This window comes from Malurus melanocephalus, unplaced genomic scaffold, assembly GCF_030028575.1.
Source record: "Malurus melanocephalus ecotype Western Australia unplaced genomic scaffold, MMel_1.1 scaffold_5, whole genome shotgun sequence".
Classification (NCBI taxonomy): Eukaryota; Metazoa; Chordata; class Aves; order Passeriformes; family Maluridae; genus Malurus; species Malurus melanocephalus.
The window spans coordinates 6,393,473-6,411,545 of record NW_026623237.1 but is presented as its reverse complement, the minus strand read 5'-3'; the positions used below and the strand labels follow the sequence as shown (position 1 = coordinate 6,411,545).

Here is an 18,073-nt window from a genome sequence, read left to right as displayed (position 1 = left end):
GCAGAAGCAGTCTTACTTTGGAACACAGTCATCTTGGAAGTCAAAGAGGAAATTGAAGGATTAAAGACTATTTCTGTGGTAACACGTTTGTTACCTGGCCCCATTCACCTGCTGAGTGAAGGCTGTAGTGACTTTGTTTAATCTGTATTTTTAACAAGTGAAATTAACAYGTGTGGATGCTTGAAGATTGAACTGAATTTAATCTCTAACTCAGCAACTTTTCTTGAGGGGAGAACAAGCCTGTTCTACTAGCATAAATTCTCCCTGTAATATGGAAGATCTCTCAAAATTGAAGGACATCTTGGGAAAGGAGTTACATGTTAATTTGAAGGTCTGCTTGACTCATTCCTTCCTTCTTCCTCATGTTCCATGGCTCAAAGCTGCCTCTAATGTCTCATCATCTACCTTGTTTTCCGACTCTCTCTAATGCAGAGTTTCTTATAAATGGCAGGATGGCACCTCCCTCATTCAAGATCAGGCAGTGTCCCATGGCAACTGCACCAGTTGTTGACCTGGAAAAATAACACTATGGAAATTTAGTGAAATGTTTTTGCTAAAGCCAAGCAGTGGGAATGGAGGAAAGCCAGCAGCAGAGCCCTGTGCTGTAGGTTGCCCGTGTGTGTAGCAGCTGCTCTGTAGGCAGTGTGGCAGGGGGGAGGTAAATGAGTACTGGTTTCATTTCTTCAATCTGAAGTCTGGAGAAATGGAAATCAGTTCCCCATAGCAGAGATATCAGCAGTTATTGTTGAGCTCATCATCCTTTGCTTTCTGGTTTTGTGCCAGAAACCAGTGTGAGGCCAACTCAGCCAAATCTCTTTCCAGGGTCTTGGAAGAGCCTTTACTTAGTTGCAGAGATTCCCTGGAGTGGTCAGCCTGAAGTGAAGAAGCCTGTGTCACGAACAGCACAGGCAGTATTGGCCTCTGCCAGGGAAATCACCTCCCTGGAGGTAAACTCCATCCCTTCCTCCCTCCCAGAGGGAGATTGGGAATGATGCCCTCCAGCCTGTGTGCATTCTTCATTCAAGCTGGGAACAAGGGGTTGCCTGTGGTCAGTTGTATCTTTGTATTATCTCTTCCTCCACCACACCAAGCCATGCTGTTGGTGTTTTAGTTTTTTAGGACAATGCAGCCTCTAAGTGAAGCCTGTTGGGAGAGTTTTATTCTACCTTAGAAGTGATATTCCTTATTCTTTGTCAGCTCACAGATGATTTTTAATGTCATTACYTTTGGTTGTATGATAGCAGGATAATTTCTCGTCTGGAAGTTAAACGAAAAGGACCTTCCCTTAACATAATGGGAGTTTTTTATTGTCTGATGTATTTCAGAGCTGTAAACTTTAAGGATGATGTGACCCTTTAGGACYTGGGCAATTTCAGCTACAGTTAGCTATCATTACTCAGCTGACAAGCAGCAGCGTGATGACAAAGACAGATGTATTTTTCTCCCTCTTTTTTTCTTATATCTGCTAGTTTGTCTTTCATGTTAAAACTCCCTCAAAGGTATAGACTTTACACTCAAGTTTTCCTTAAATACCATCTGTTTATTTTACACAAACCTGTATTTCCTTACTAGAGATGGATGAAAAATGAAATGCATGGGGAAGCTAGTTCATGTTTCCATCTGGCATGGAAGGAATCCTTATCCTGACAGAAGGCACATCAGGTGCCAGGGCTGAAGGGTCCAGGTGTAACACTGAATCCTCATCAAGGGGAGGCTGCTTTCTGATGCATCTCCCAAAGAAAGACTGAAGGGTGGATGGGCACCTGTCCTTTGGATTCAGGTTTTGTTTTTTGTGCCATAGCTTGTAAACATCCACAGCTATATGTGAACTGAAAATTTCATTTTATTCTCTTCAATTTTGCATGATTAAGCTAACCGAGTGTGTTGGGCACAGTCCTGGTGACCTGTTGTAGTTGTTCCAGCTTGAGCAAGAGCTTGGACTGCTGTGATACCAAGAGGTGTCTTTCAGTCTAAAGAGTTCTCCATTTATGTGCTATGAATGAAGCCATGATCCAGGTGGACTTTTGACTTGGAAGTTTTCGAATTTTCTGCTACAGCAGTACCACTGTTCCAAATTCCTGAACAAAATAGGGCTATATTGCCTCAGAAAAAAAGAAAATCTATGGCTAATACATGACAGAGACTGTGCAAGGGAAGCTGGAGGCCTGAACACAGTGCTGCTGTGTTTAGTGAAAGGTTTTAGAATGTTCAGGGAAGGGTTACTGTTAAAACCTGGGAAATGTCAAGGGAGAGAGTATTTACCTCCAACTGGTCAAAGCATTAGTCTTTGATTCCATACATCTATAGTTTTTGGAAAGTCTTGTTATCCAGACAGACAGAGAATCCTTTTTCTTGATCGCCCATTAATCTTTGCCTGTGTMGGGTATTTTGGCAAAATGTTTCAGGTAGAAAATTTCTGACTCTGCAAGATTAATGGTTAGCCTGCTATGAATGATGGTTCTCTGTTGGGGAACATGAAAGCTAGAGTCTCTTGTTTGAAAGATTTTTCTTGCACTTGCTCTGAAGAAAGCCTCTAGCAAAGTGTTTAAGACAACTCACGAGGGAGTTGGCCTTTGGTTGCTTGAGGGACCGGGGAGGGCTTAGTCAAGGAGAGTTATCCATCTGAGACCAAGGACTGGCACTTGTGCAAGGARGAGTGCAGTGTTTTGGAATATTCTGGAAGCCCAGGACTGGTAGACACAGACATCTTCAAATGTCAGTCATTGACTCAAATCCAACTCCTATCTTAAGCATCTCAAGCCATGATATTGTGCAGTAGCTGTTTGACCTGCGTGTGCTAGATGTTATTGMCTCTCTTTTGGAAGCAGTGCCATGCCATGATTGACATTTGCATCGTACAAAAACTGAAGCTGCTGAGTTTCCCACGCAGAGCTGCTAAACCTCACTGAAAACTCTTCCATGTCCAAATGAAAGGTTTTTATGTGGGAATGAACCACAGARTAAGTTCAGTACCTCTCGAGTTAGAATGGGAGCCTTAGCTTTTGTAACAGAGACAGGACCTCTGTCTGTCTGTGCAGCAGCTAGCACAATGGCACCTCAGTGTCAGCTGTCCCCTCTGTGAACTACCATGGTACAAACAAGGTATTATACCTGCTCTGGGGACAACTAGAAGTCTCTGTGTTTGGCAGTGTTCCTCAGTGCCAGCTGCCTTTATTAAACCATGCATGTGTGTGAACACATACAAGAAAATTGTAGTTGTTGTGGGAAAAACAATGTTCTGTGTTTAGTTCAGGAATATCTGCACAGTGAGGATAAATCTGAAATCTGACTTGCATGATCTGTCRTTTGATAGTTGAGAAAGTAGTTTAAAGACTAGCAGGGAAGGAAAATATTTTTTTGATTGCTCAAAGGGCAGTATAAATACAGAAGGGCAAAAGGTAGCTTTAAAGAAGGYAGCAAAAAAAAGGTGTCGGCATGCTTTTGGGGGGTCCAAAACCTCCCAAACACAGTCCTGGAGGGTGGTCACAAAATAAATGGGTTGATTTAATASCTGTCAAATTCAGTATCAATCAGAATTTCTCCACTATATCAATGAGCAGTGTCTTGTGTCTCTGGGTGGCTGAAACACTACAAAGAYATCTCCCCAGGGTGGTGGAGGTAAAATGGGTCCAAATCAGTGTAATGGTTGCATGCTTGCCTCATCTTGCCTAAAAGTCAAGTACAACTGAAATGGAAATAGAGCATGTAACCTTTAGAAATGTATTGCCATTGGATTGTGCTGTGAGCAAGTAGCATAAGGCATCCAAGAATGATGGCAATGTCTGTTATTCTGAATAAAAAGGTGTAAGGAATAGTGAAGTTCATCTTGCAGTGATCATGTTATTCCAGAACTGTTTCTTATAAAGGTTTCTTTTAACGATTGTGTTTTCCTTTGACTGATTTGGTTTTGGCTGTTGCCAGAGACACATACTAAGCTGCGTAGCTCAGAGGTTTGATCTAATAACTTACAGGTAGGCTCTATGCAGCTGAACAAAAGTCACTTTAGGAACAAGGTAGGTAGAGTTTTCCTRTGTAGGAAACAGTGTGATCTATCTGACTTATAAAACTTTGGTTTCAGATCTCTCAGCCCCTTGAGAGGCAGCTACTGGGTTTGTTCAGAGTAAGACATGTTTTGAGTGAGTAAGAGGTTTGAAATCCATTGGCTGACACAGAGCAAATGTTCCTGAAAAGTCCTGATATCGACAAAATATGTGAATTGTCATTACTCTTGGAGCATTTAAGGGTGTTCAGTGGTCCTGTAAATTATCTCCTGGAGGGAACAGCATCATGGTATTGTCTGTGTTTCTATGAAATCATGTTTCTTTTATTTCTATTAATAATTCAGGGTTCTCCTGCAGGGAAGTGAGGTGGGTCTGTTGTGTGGTGGCTTGTGTGTGAGCTTCAAAGGGGAAGTGTGGGTACATACACAGGATGGCTAAAGTTAACGWGCCACTTCCATTTGTGGGCAACTTGCAAGATGACAGTGCTGTTGACAGGATGTGTCTTTATCTTGGCAGTGGAGATTTTGGAGATTCAGTTATCCACGTGATGGGGATGTGGTAGGCCATGATGGTTATAAGTTACATGTCTGGAAAGTGAAAGGCAGGATATGTTCTGTGCTTGGGAGAGAGTTGGCAGGGCAGGATGGTGGAAACAGCAGTAGGCCATGTGTTCTGTGTTGCTGAAAGTAAGAGGATGCAGTGGGAGACTGGAGTTGGGAGATGAGGATGTGTATCCAGGGAGGTGCTAATGCTGGGTGTGTGCGGTTAGGTGGTGTGGATGCCTGCAGGATATGAGAGTGGGAGGGTGGGGRAAGTGGCTTGAGCAGCAGCAAGGCAACGTGCAGTATTCATGATGAAGCCTTTTCTTTCTTCTTGTCCCCTAGATCTCCTATCCCCCAAGTGATGAGGACAGCGATGACTCTGAGGGAGAGAACCAGGAACTTGCTCAGATCGACAGAGGTAAAGGGATGAAGATGCAGGATCCTGGGATACTACGGTTGAAGTCAGTTTTTCTTTTCACTTGTGCTCTTGCAAGTGCCGCCTTCTCCATCCCTAATGTACCACAATCAGATGCATTAAATCAGTCACCTTGAAGCCTTTGTGATCTCTCAAGGAGAGACTGGTGCTATCAAATGCTGCAGTTGMATTTTTACCACACATTGTTAACCATGTGTTAAAGTCCCAGTGCTGCAGACATGGGGCAGAGATGGTCCACCATTGTGCCAGCAGCAGAGCTGGGACTAAAATTTATCTTCCATTCCATGCTTTTGCACTTGTGTTGTCTTTGTCCTAGGTTTCCTCATCCTTGCTATTGTGAGTTTTAGCCTTCAGTTTCTTCATTCCCCTGGACTCATTTGATTCTCTCTCTGCCTTCCTCCTACACTGTTGGTGTTGTGCTGTCCTATTCTTGCATCTAGTGAGGGTCTTTGATAGAGAAGACACAGGTTCTCTGCTATTGTTTTTGGATTGGTATGAAGTACCTTAGAGCTGCAGGTGAAATTTGTAGTAAATGCATCTCTTGAATTGTGCTWAGTCTGCCATTAATGCATGCCCTGKGCCCAGGCAGAGGCAGCAGAAGTTACAATTCCTGACCCACAGGACAATTCCTGTCAGAATTCAAATCCCTGCTTAGCTCAGAAAGAGCTCAGCAGAAGAGAGAAAGCATGCCTAGCTCTCTTGTCTTGTCATAGAGGATTTTTTATTTCCAGAAACCCGATCTCATTTATTTGAGCCATAAATATAGAATTACATAACTTACTTTCCTCTTCTGCCCAGAGAACTGRGTATTAGAAGTTAACATTTTCAGCTAGAGGCCTGTGCCTAGCAACACATTTGTAAGCTCATGTCTTCTCCACCTTGAGGTCAGGTGGGTGACAGGTCCGTGTTTTTTCTCTGGAACTAGACTTCCAGGTGATGGTTTGAAATTCTGAACAAAGGTATGTAAATATCCAAAGGGAAGCATTCAGCTGGAGGACATTTCATCTGAGGGAGAGAAGGTGGGGAAACAGCTCAGAAGTTAATTGGGGTGAGATGAAAACAATGGGTCAGGAGAAAACAGGCCAAATTTATTGGGCCGTGGGACACAGATCTGCTCTGCCATCCTCTATCTGCTCCTCCCACCAGAGAGAAGACGGAATTGTACCCTGACTCCTCTGGCCACCAACCAGCTCCAGAACCAGGAGAACCAGTGCTGCAAGGTTCGGGCCCTCTTCCATGCCAGCCTCGACCGCCACAGCTCGGAAGAGGAGCTGGAGCGCATCAACCGAGAGTTTGCGGCAGAGAAGCGGAAGTGGTCGCAGGTCAGCCGGCTGGCTTGCTGCAGCGACGGCAACAACACCTCCTCCAGCGACGAAGAAGTGAAAAACTTGTGCGCCATGTCGTTCCGGCCCGTGGCGGAGCAGGACGATGGCCTGCAGGCCAGCCCCAGCCCCGTGCTGTTCAGTGCCTCCCCTCCCAAGAGACTCCAGCCCCTGGTGCGGAGCCCGGCCTCCAGACCTTTAATCCTCACCAGCGTTGGGCCGGGCCTTGAGCAAGTCATGCCTTGTAAGAGACATCGACAGGGATACGGGGATAAGGTCAGCAGGCCCAGCCTTGACCTGGAAAAAATGCAGCAGGTAAGGCAGAACTTGACGTGAGGAAAGCAGCACCGCTTGGAGAAAAGGCGTGGTGAGCAAGGCAGAAAAGGGTTATTGAGGCAAGGCTCAGTGAATTTAGAGGGTTGCTTCTGGTGGTCGTGTTTTCAGGGGCATACCTTCAGGGTGCTTCTGCTGTCTGTGTAGGATGAAGCACGCTAAGTGTAGATACCTCTCTCAAGAGGTAAAGATGCTGCTTCTTGAGTGGCTCCTGCTGGGCTGTTCTCTTGCTACCCCATGAGGAAGGCAGCACTTGTACTGTCCAGTTCATGGCACCCACAGTAACAAAATCACTGGAGCTTGCTTTCATCGAGTTACCACTGYTTCCATGGGCTGACCTGTACCTCTTACTCCAAAATAAACTAATTGCATAGGGATGTACAAAAAAAGCCTTTGGTGAAAGTGGCCRTAGACTTGATGATGATAGGTATTTCCACACTTGTTGACCTCCTTGGGCCCAGATCTCTTTATGCCTTTACAGTAATGGAAAGCAGTGCTTTTTACCTTCTTAACACTTTACAAATACAGACTGTTTTTAGTTTGCTCTAGCTGCAGTTGCTCTTAATTTTGCAGGACTTGAGYTGGGCCTGGGACTGAGGTGTGGAAATGCTAGAAGTTTGCCTTGTATCTGCAGAGCCTGGGAAACGAGGCAGGCTGCCCTGTGTAGTTCCCATCTGGCACCTCTCTTTCAAAAGGCCTTGCTGTAGAGTTAGTATTTCAGCTCTCTTCATTATTTGTTTTTCATTTTGCACTGGTGTAGTGTCAGTTTGAAAGGATATCTGCAGACATCTGCTGGCCCTGRTACATTGCAGTAAGCGAAAAACAATTATTTTCAGTTCAGAATTTCTTCTCATTAGGGAAGAATTTCWCTGCCTCTGGTTGGATGGATGTACTAATTTTAACCTTGCTTACAACAGTCTCTTTAAGCCTACAAGATGGACCCACTAAAAGAAAGGACTATGTATTTATTTTCTAAGATCTCTAAAAGTGAGACCTTTCCATTTCCCTATTACATTGCTGGTTTTTTTCAGTCCTGCTGGCAGCATACATCCCATGAATACATAATGCAGAGACTTGTGTTTTCAGTAGTTTTCCTCACCCCCTTTTCAACCTTCTAGCCAAGTTTCTGCTCACAGAACATTCAAAAGGCCCAGTCTTGCATTTCACATCACCCAAATCTTCTACTGATAGTGACAGACTTTAATTAGTCTCACGTCCTTATGAGAGGAGAAGAAAGCTGGTAAGCCTGTGCYCAGCCTTCTATTTTGTCAGAGTGCATGTGAGTAAATGGGGAAATGTTTCTTTTGGCCCAGGTGATTTCTCTGATTTGTCTCCCAGGCATAGCATCTGCCTGCTTTAAGCTCCTTTCGGCACTGTGGGAGTATATTGGTAAAGGTTAGGGGCTAGTTTAAATATGGTTTCCAAACTGTTGGTTTTTTTTTTTTTTTTCTGAGGAAACATTGTAAAAAATAATTGGCTTCCTTGTCCATTTGCACTTGACACTTCTGGATTAATTGTAGCAGAGATTTTTGCATAAGAAGTTGAAATCTGAAGTGAAGGTGGCAGTGTGTTTTTTAAATAACATTTTTACTGTAGGTATAATTAACATTTCAGTTTGTGGAATCCATGTTATAAAGACAGTCAGCTGGTGGATTTAATTTGAAATAAAGTGTACCAAGAGCACAACATGACATGACACACAGGCAAAGTGAGATGCAGCCTGAATATTGTATTTGGTCATTTGTATTATTTTTATAATTCTGATTGGTTAACTTTCAGGCAGTGATTCTTGAAGCTATATGGTGAGTCTTTGCTTGCTACCCGTACTTATTTCTCTATGAAAATCATTCAGGACTTCCATTCCCCACTTATAAAATGGGACCATGGTGTTTGTTTTTTGGTCTGTTTCCATTTTMCAACAAAAATATCTCTTACTAACTGCCTGGGCAGTGTGTGGCATGTGTTTTAGTCAGGTAAACAATGTATGTGAGGAATGTTAATATTAAATAGGCTACTCTTAAGGCTTCATCTGGGCTCTGAACATCAAGCTATTCTTTCTTTGCGATTCTTATYCTTGCTGTCATGTGCTTGCCTGTGAGAATGAAGCTGAAAAGTTTATCAGATAGACTTTTTTTTGAGCAGCAGATGTCGCTTTCACTCTTATCCCTGAGCCTTACTTTCCATTCCTGCAGCTCTSTGCAGCTGACAGATGACAAAGAGTATCAAGAAAGATGAATTTGTGCCTGAAGCAAATGTGTTATGAGATAAGAAGACACTTTGGGGGTGTGGTGTGGTATGGGTAACTYAAGGGTGGATGAAGAGATGCCAAGTGCTTTAAATCAAATTCTGTTTATGTTGGAGGGTGATGGAATATTGGTCCAGACAGTTACAGTGTAGAGTGGTTCTGTATTGGGATGTTTAAGCAGCTTTTGCAGGAAGCCTGTGGGTCAGTGACATGTGGTGTCCAAATGTCTCCCTGTATTCCAGTGATTTGGTGCCTTATGGTAAGAAAGAGGAGCAAATTTGGAGGCAAGTGGCTTGGAGGTAATGTGAAGGTTTTAAGGGACTAGACAATTGCTGTCCTTTCAWAACCGGTGAATAAATGGAAATCTCYGTCATCTGTGCCTTTCAGTTCAGCCTCCTGGAGCAGAGAAGGCTGTACCAGGAGCAGGTTTAAAAGGTCCTTTTTGATTAGATGCCAGGCTAGGCCTTTGCAGCTTCACAGGGTACAGTAATTYAGCCCTTTAGTGGCCCAGACATGAGTTTGGACTGTTGGCACATGTATTTCCCACCCTGGCYGGTCAGCTGGCCACCCAGTGTCTCCTCTTTGAGGCAGAGTGAGAATATTTCAATGCACGCTTTTCTTCACTTCTCCAAAGGATTAGAAAATTAGCTCAGAAGGCTTCTATTCTTTCCCTTAATTGGGCAGAAATAGCCTGGCTTGTGCAGACACCCACATTACTGCAGTGAATGCCCTCTCCCAGCACCCCTTGATCACAGCCCTTGGACAGACACGTCCTTGYGTGCAGGCCCTGCTGCCAACCCCTTGCTATTTAATGAAGCCTGCTGCCATCCTGCATGGCTGCTGCCATTTCAGCATATCTGGCTTTTTTGGCAATGCTGAGAGCACAAATTCAAGGAGAGCAGGGACATCTTTTGGTTTGAGGTAAAKGCACTAGGTTCATCTGAGGTATGAGGGAGTCCAGGGTGTCACAAAGACTTCTTGGAGCTCATTCCCAGGGGACTAATTGGTCTTGGCATGTTGTGTAAACAGAGAGGAAGTAAAGGATCCTCCTGTAGTAGGCTTTTCAGTAGGACTGCCAGAAACACCTTTGAAATCTACTTAGAGAAGCTTGGGAAGTCAGTGTAGCATTTGCAGGGATAGAGATCTCTTGGAGGAGAGCAGCTCTGGGATGGTACAACAAACAGCCCAAATTGCCTTTGTGTGGGTAGGTGGCCGATATGGGAAGCATAGTTTTAAAGTACAAGGCAGAGTATGGGTACATGGGTATATTTCCAGTTATGCTGTGAAGTTTCGAGATGGGTTTCACAACTTGCTCAGAGCTTTCTGCTGTGGTTTGCCTGGTTGTATGAATAGACAGAATCAGACATTTGTAAAATACCCTTCTAATAGAGTTAGAAAGGACCCACAAGTCCAACRCCTGGCCCTGCACAGGACACCCCAAGAATCACATCATATGCCTGAGAGTGTTGTCCAAACGCTTTTTGAACTCTGGCAGTGTTGGTGCCATGACCACTAAAGTGGAGGGGCTGTTCAGAGCCCAACCCCCTCTGAGTGAAGAACCTTTACCTAACATCCAGCCCAAACCTCTCCTAACCCAGCTTCAGGCCATTACCTCAGTTCCTGTCACTCGTCACCATAGAGAAGAGACCAGTGCCTGCCCCTCTGCTTCCCCTCATAGGGAAGTTCTAGACTGTGATGAGGTCTCCTTTCACTCTTCTCCAGGCTGAACAAACCAAGTGATCTCAGCTGCTTTTTATTTGGCTTCCTGCAGAGAAAGTACCGTTTTCTTTTGGAGGCTTAGTGCATTATTTGAAATGGATTGAGATGCTAGGATGAAAAATGTCATCAGAGAGGAGAAGAATGCATCCTCCGCTAATGTTTGGATTGTTTGCAGGCTCTGCACCCCTTTGGTGGGTGACTAGTTTCAGTGTGGGATAGATGAGTGGAACTTCATCTTGACTTGACACTGCAAGTGGTCTGGGTATAGTGCCTGATGGGAGTCCTGAGCTGTGTTCAGCTGTGTAATATCAAGACCATCTTCCTTCTGCTGTATGTTTGAATACTGGTTGGACTGGGAATTGGTGGCATGATCAGCACTAAAAACTTTCTTTGGGTCAGTACTGGTTGCATAGAGGCTGCAGAACAGCACTTGCCACACGTGACCAAGGACCAGTGCATGACCCTTGGTGTGCTGGGGTCTGAGCTTTGAGGTGCTAATGGCTCCAGGGTGAGATTTCCATATCCTTAGCACAGCTGGGTTTTGCCCTTGCCTGTCTCTCCAGGACTTGACAAATAGCCTCCAGATAGCTTCCACGTGTGAGCTCCTGAGTCCTTTTCACCTCTTGGCCTCCCATTTGAATCCAGGCCTTTTCAGTTCCTGAGAATTGTAACCATCTGTTTGCCCATCTGAGCTTCTCTGTGGGGAGAGGGTGCCAGAAAATCTACTGCTGGCGCTGGTGGTATTTTCATTCCAGTCTTTGCCCTGGGCCTCAATCTCCAGAGTGACTGAGTGGAGTTCAGGGGCCTGTGCTGAGCCTAATGGCTTACACCATTTCTTAAGGGGCTCAGTATCAGAACTTGTCTCTCAGCTGTGGGAAGCTGGGCCACAGCAGTTCTTTATCCCTGGGCTTGTTGAAACAACATAATGAAGRAAGTGTTGCAGAAACGGATTGCATCAGTACAGAATGAGAAATTCTGCTTCTGGTAACCTCCTGCAATTTTGCTTTAATTTTTCACCCCCAGAAATATGCTACAGCAGCTGTTCTTGTAGCACAGAAGTCCCTGTCTATCTCAATGCTGTCAGTATTTGGCACTGAAGTGGCCAGCAAACAAATGCTGTGTGTGGCTGCTGTGAGACAGTCCTAGCATGAGAAAGTTTTTGGCTCAACGTGATCCATGAGGTTGTCTGGTCTGCTTGCCTTCAAGGATGTAATTCCATGGCATGAGGCTCTGGGACTCTAGACATGTCCYGTATGTGTGGTAAATGGGGTGTGGCAGAGGTGTCTTGTTCTTTGCATCTCTGGAGGAGTTGAGGAGATGTTCTCCTGTGTTTCATCTCTKCTACAAAGACTCTGGCTCTCTGCCAGCCAGCTGATGTCCAGCTGGCTGACATCAGACATTGGTAGTTTGACAGTGGCGTAGAGAGGGAGGGTGGGGAGAAAAAAGCATGCTATCTGAGAGATGGAGAGAGACTCAGTAGCAGAGGAGCTCCACCCAGCCCCAAGGMGGTGGTTGTGACTCTGCCAGGCAGCTGATACCTCTGTGTCTGTGTCTCCTAAGTGTTCCCTGGATGATTATCTAATTAATGCAAAAGCGTTAGCAAGTGYCTGTGTGCAGCTGCAGCTGGATGAATTGGAACATAAGAGAGCAGTAACCCATGTAGAACTTGGCCTAGCTGCTTCCTAGAAAGCATAAWGATTTCCTTTTCTTTCCTGAAAGAGGCAAGTAAGTTGACTATATCTTCTTTTCATTGATGGTAAGCTCATCTTGCTGCCAGCTTGTAAATGCCAAAGGCAAGGCAGACAGGATAATCTTGTCCTGTTCCTAAATTCTCAGCATCAATCAGTTTTCCAGAGATTAGAGCATTCTCACAGAATGGCTGAGGTTTTAAAGGCCCTGTGGAAGTTATACAGCCTGTATGTCAACAGCTTCTCCACAAGGATCTGTGTTCTCTGTATGGTGTTGAAATACAGGATTAATTTTAGTGGAATTCTGCTCCAATTCTGCCCTGCCCCATGGCATCTGTTGGTASTGTGTTCACCTTTCAGGTACGCTGCTAGCAGACTTTCATTCATTCACACACCTCTCTTTGCATCTCTTCCACTGTTGTGACAGCCCTGGCACAGAATGTATTGTCCATTCCTGGTGCCAAATGCTTCTGTTCTTCTCCCTTGGTGTTTTCTCTCCTTGTTTTGTCTGAGTGCATTTTTGTTCTCRTTTTGTAACACGAGCAAAGGGGCAACAGTTCAAGAGAGAGATGGACAAATGAACTTCTGTCTGGAAGTACTTATTGGTCTCTTTTTCCTGGGCTATGTAACTGTGTAATTTTCCTGCCTTTTCCTGGAATCTTACATGTTGGTGAATATAGCCATTTGGACTACCAGGGGAGGGTGAGCCAGTAGCTATAATATCTGCTGAAACATCTGAAATGTGGTTTCTTGAAGTGCTGCTGGAAATCGTGAAAGACAGCAGGGTTTAGGTTTGTCAGGGTAATTTGGAGAACACTAGAGAGCTTGGKTGAGCAAAAGGAAGATGAGGGAAGGAAATTTGATGTGGCTGAAGTTTGAGAGAGTAGATGTTAAAGGCAGTAGAGATTTGGGGAATAGGAGGGTCAAGAATGGTGGAGACAGAGCTAGAGAGGAGTATTTTTGTTGTATTAAGGTTCCCGAAGGGATTGTAATAGCACATGGCACCCGTGGCAGAAAATTCTGAGCCTAAGGTTAAAGCCAAGGGCTTATCATTTAGATTGGCAGGCTTGCTGGCTACCTTCCCAACCCTGCTGTCTTTCTTTTTGTTCTCAAAGCTCTAAAGCCTGGTAAGAAGGTATTAAACTGGAGCTGAGTCTTTTGGCTGCTGACCAAAGAGAGGAGATCAAATGGGCATATGGGAACCACTGGCATGTGGCCTTGGGATGTGACTCAGGGAGAAGTCCTGGGTGATGCTGGTGGTGCTGTGTAGGATGTGAACTCTTGGTACCTAACTCTGACAGTAAGCTAGGCCTGGGAGGAGCAAATCTGGAGTGGGGTAGAGCGCTTCCACCTGAAAGTGTCTGCCAGAAAGTGCATGTYTCTGAACAAGCTTGAGGTTTTGATCTATAGCATTTTGCTCTCAAAGCACCCCATGGAACGATTCCTGCTGGACTATTAGAAGGAAAAGCCCAGTTTCCTGTATCTACTGGCAGTGTTTTTTGGTGAGTTCCCAGCTGGCCACAGAACACATCGCTCAGCGAAACTGAGAGCTCTTAACTGCAGCAACAACACAACTGGTTAAAACGAGATTGGAGGTGGGGTGAGCAGTAGTCACAGAGTGGGTGCTAGATTGGATCCCCAAGGGTGGCCATCCTGCAAAATATCCCTGTTCTATATCTTGTGTGTTGACTTCTTCAGGTCCTTTTCCAAGGTTTTCTGAAGTATCATTTCTTTCTTGTTTTGACACAATACAGTGCAGGAGGATAATACTKGCATGTTGTTTCCCAGTCCCTGTAGTTCAGCCCAGGTAGTCTCAAGGRCCTGGCAGATTTGGCAGCTGAAAGCTGTGTATATTTTTCAAAAACACCAGCTTGGAGATGTTGCTTGGAAGTGAAGGTCAGGACCTTCACCCTCTGTCCTTTTCTGTGGCAGGGCTGGWTTGTCCTCACCTCCCCCAGCCGTGGTGTGTCTGGGCTAGAAGGGCAGCCTGGGTTGGGTCCCAGTGTGGTTGTTGAGTTGGCCAGATAGCTCTCCATGCCTGCTCATTGTGATACAAATATCTCATCCTTGCCTGGGGAGAAAAGGAGTCTGCAGACGGCTGCACCATATGCTCTCACTGCCCAAGTTGTATTTGGTCTGTGGATGAATGGATCTCTCTTCAGGCGTAATAAGTTGCATCTTTTGCTTATGGTAGCAACCTCTGAAAAGGAGAAAGCCTTACAGTTTAGTTGTTTGGAGGATCAGTGAAGTGGCTTGAGGAAACTGGGGAGGGTGAATGGTTATGTAGAAACCAATCTGGTTATTCCTCATACAGTCCAGAGGGCATCTGATGGTAGTGGCAGTTTTCTGCTTGCTTTTCTGACTTTATAGGTTAGGAAGCTGAAATAAGAAGTAGAGGTAGATTAGGAATTCCCCCCCCTTTTGTTCCTATTTTACCACCACTAAGCATTGAATGCCCTTGGAATTCAACAGCTATAAGGTAACAGGGGCTGCTATTGCTTAGAATTCAGATGGTTATAGACTTGTTCGAAGCACCATACAGAAGAGATAGTAGCAGGGAATGGAAAACAAGCATTTRTTTTTCCTTAGCTTTTTGCTGGCATTGCTTAGCTCTGTGAAGGAGGTCACCTTGCTTGCCCAGCATGGCTTGGCACTGGTGCTGAGAGGTGACACGGGTGTGCTTTGCACCCTGCAGTCTCCCATGGGGCACTCACTGCCTGTGAGTGAGAAGGGAGGAGGGAGGCGGTGGTGTGAGTTTGGTAGCAGCAGGAACAGGGCAGTCATGTGATGGTGGTGATTAACTATTACTGCCAGGCGTTTGTGCTCCAGTTTGTCACCACAGACGGAGAGCAAGCAGCTTGCCCAGGGCATGTCTGAGTCCTGAAAATGCRGCAGCCGTTACTGCTCAGTAGGTAGAAGCTGGCTCAGCTTTTAAGGCCGAGCCTGTGACTAGAGTAAACACTCTAGGAAATGCTGTTTTTTGAGGCAAGCTTTGGAGTGGTAGAATAGCCAGCCTGGCTGTCAACAACACAGCTGTCCTTGGCATGGGCTGGGGTTTAGCTCTGATTTTCTGCCTTAGTTCTGAATAGCCTCTCCATTGTTGGCTCACATGAGAACTGCACTTCTGGGCTCTGCTCGTGCTTTCTTTCAGCCTGTTGATGTCAATGGGAGTTTTGGGCACTGGTCCACAGCTCATCTCACAGGAGGAGGCACTCAATAGAGGCATCTACTTCTCATGTAGATGGAGACTGAGTTAAACCAGAACAGATTCACTTGTAAAACTCCCTGCTCTTCTCCAGAGCCAGGAGCCCACATACGCTTCTTGTTGAGCTGCAATTTGTTTTGAGGAAATGATGACCAATAAGGGAGAGACAAACTCTCCCTCTTCCAGCCAAAAAAACATGTAGCAATATTTTTTCTAAAGCATAGGGCTCGTGGAGGGTCACAGGTAAATGGGAAAAAAAGCACAAATGAAGACACTTAAGAGAAACCCTATGAAACTTGCTGGTTTTCCTCATTGCAGACAATCTTTTTAGTTGTCTGTTGGACTTCAGCTGCTTATGCAAAGTGGGTTTCATAGGAATGAGTTGCTATGAATGAGCTTCCTCTAAAGTTTTAGGAACTTAATGTAAATGAAGTCTGTGGTCATGTCTATACTAGGATAAACTATATTTTAATTAAAAAACATGCTTGTGCTTTAAAATCCTGGCATATYCTTGCAGGCTGCAATTTCACCTTCATGTGTTTGATTATGGGATTGATCAGCTGTACAAAGAATAAAACCTAAAATGCTTTGCAAGTTGCTTTGCAATCTTATTGTAAACATGTTATTTTTGACAGCATAAACAAAATATAAATTTGTCTGCCTGTGGAGGTTTTAGAAACTCCCTATCTTTCCTGTGACTTCAGAGGCTTATCAGATACCATGATGGCAGAGCCTATAAGGGTTATGTGGGTATATTATGATTAAGAAACAAGGAACCATTTTTAAAAAAAACATTTTCCAAATGGCAAATCTAGTGGATCTGTGTAGCTCCTAGTATAGGTAGAAATATCTTTAAAATAGAGCTAGTCAGATGCCYGATTGTTCTCACTTCTGTAAACCTGTTCCTTGTTATGTTTCAGATGATGTGGTTTGCTGCTGGGGGAGCCACCATAGGTCATGGAATGCCCTGAGTTTGTTCAGGAAAGTTTGTTACTGCTACTGTTTGCTGTATGTGCAGGAAAGACAGACAAACCTCACACAAGAACATGGTGTACCTGACTAGATGATAAGACTGTATATTGAACATACTTTGAAGTAAGTCTTAATCTAAGCTGCAGTGCTTTGTTCAGAGCTCTGGTGGAAATAGCACAGTGAGTTAATGATATGTTTGTTTTCTTTATAGTACTGATTTTGGTGTGCTATCAAAGCAAGCTTTTAACTAATTTTCAACTTAATATCATTCTTGTCATCCTCTGAATAACACAACCAACCCTATTAGTTTCTAATTGTTGTTAGTGGAATGAATGTAATTATGAGCACTGGAAGTGGCACTCSTGGAAAATATTTTCTGAGCAGAAAAATTTGTAGTACAACTATTTTAGTGTTCTTGTATCTTTTCTTTCATAATACACGAACATTCTGTTCAAGCCTGACTGCTATAAGAAGTGTGAAAGGCATTTTTGCTTTGCTAATTCCTCCTGTTTGCATTTTGCTGACTTACTATGGGCMGTTTTGCCAAACAGCCTATGGACTCTCTAGAGCTGAGTGAAATGGAAAACCACAAGAAGCTGAAAAAATCAGATTGCTATTTCATGATGGGGCTGCTGGTAGGGTAAGAGGCAGAAAGCAACTCTAACTACTGCTGCAACTGTGAGACTTGCTTATATTGCTCAGTCCACTGTATAAAACTCTGTACTGAGTTGAGGCACTGGTTCATTTGCTTTCCAGTAACAAGCATCCAAATCCTTCAAACAACCTCAAAACTATTCATGTAAATGTGGTGTAAACTTTTGCTTTTGTTATCAGTATTTCTCTGCACTGGAGGATCCTAATGAAGTTGGCCTTGAGACAGTCTGGTCTCTTTTAATGAGATAATCTGAACTTTTGCCCTTTTGCAGTGTGGTGAGTGAAGGAGTCCTCTTGGTTCTAGGGCATGACCATTTCATAAGTGTGAGATGGGCCAAAATCCTGAGCTGAAAGAAGGAAACACTGAAATGATTTTTGCATTAACATTATGAACGCTGTCATGTGTTACAGTCTCTGATACGGGTCTTGCAAGCTATTGAGTTGATGGTTTATTTCCAGCTATTTGGAAAGTGGATCTTGATGCAGACAATGGAATGGCATGCTTGAGGGCAGCAGTTCTCCAACAAGTATTTCATGCACAGCTTTGGGCACAGCTCTGAGGTTTGCTGTGCCCTGCCAACACCTGTGATCTGCCTCTGGCACTGATGGTGCCTCACTGCCCTCACATGGGGCAGTTTCAWAAAGTTGGCAGGAGTAAGATGTATWGTGTGCTRGTACCCGTGGACAATTRGAGATGCTGAARCTCACTCAGCTCATTGAAGTGTCCAGGGAAAAGCACTGATTACTGAATTGGTTGTGTTGTTTCTTGCACTGGGGATGGTTTGCTGCGCCAGCTTTACGCCATCTCAAGACAGGTGCAGCTATGAGGATGTGAATCAGAATCTGCAAGTGCTGATATGGAGCTGTATGCCTGCTTAGGAGGAAGGACAGTGCACCAGGCAGGAGATACTGGCTCCTCTGAAATATTTGCAAGCTGTTCACATGGGTACAGGCCT

The 18,073-nt window shown here is 44.5% G+C and overlaps 1 protein-coding gene across 4 annotated transcripts in view; it reads left to right on the top strand.

The window, feature by feature from the left end:
* Positions 1-18,073, top strand: part of LOC130576445 (uncharacterized) — a 56,313-nt gene that overhangs the window by 12,223 nt on the left and 26,017 nt on the right. For all 4 annotated transcript variants that reach the window (XM_057371148.1, XM_057371138.1, XM_057371152.1 and 1 more), the window contains 2 exons: positions 4,886-4,961; positions 6,126-6,616. In XM_057371148.1, the coding sequence (XP_057227131.1) occupies positions 4,886-4,961; positions 6,126-6,616 (567 nt within the window). The remainder of the gene's footprint in view (positions 1-4,885; positions 4,962-6,125; positions 6,617-18,073) is intronic.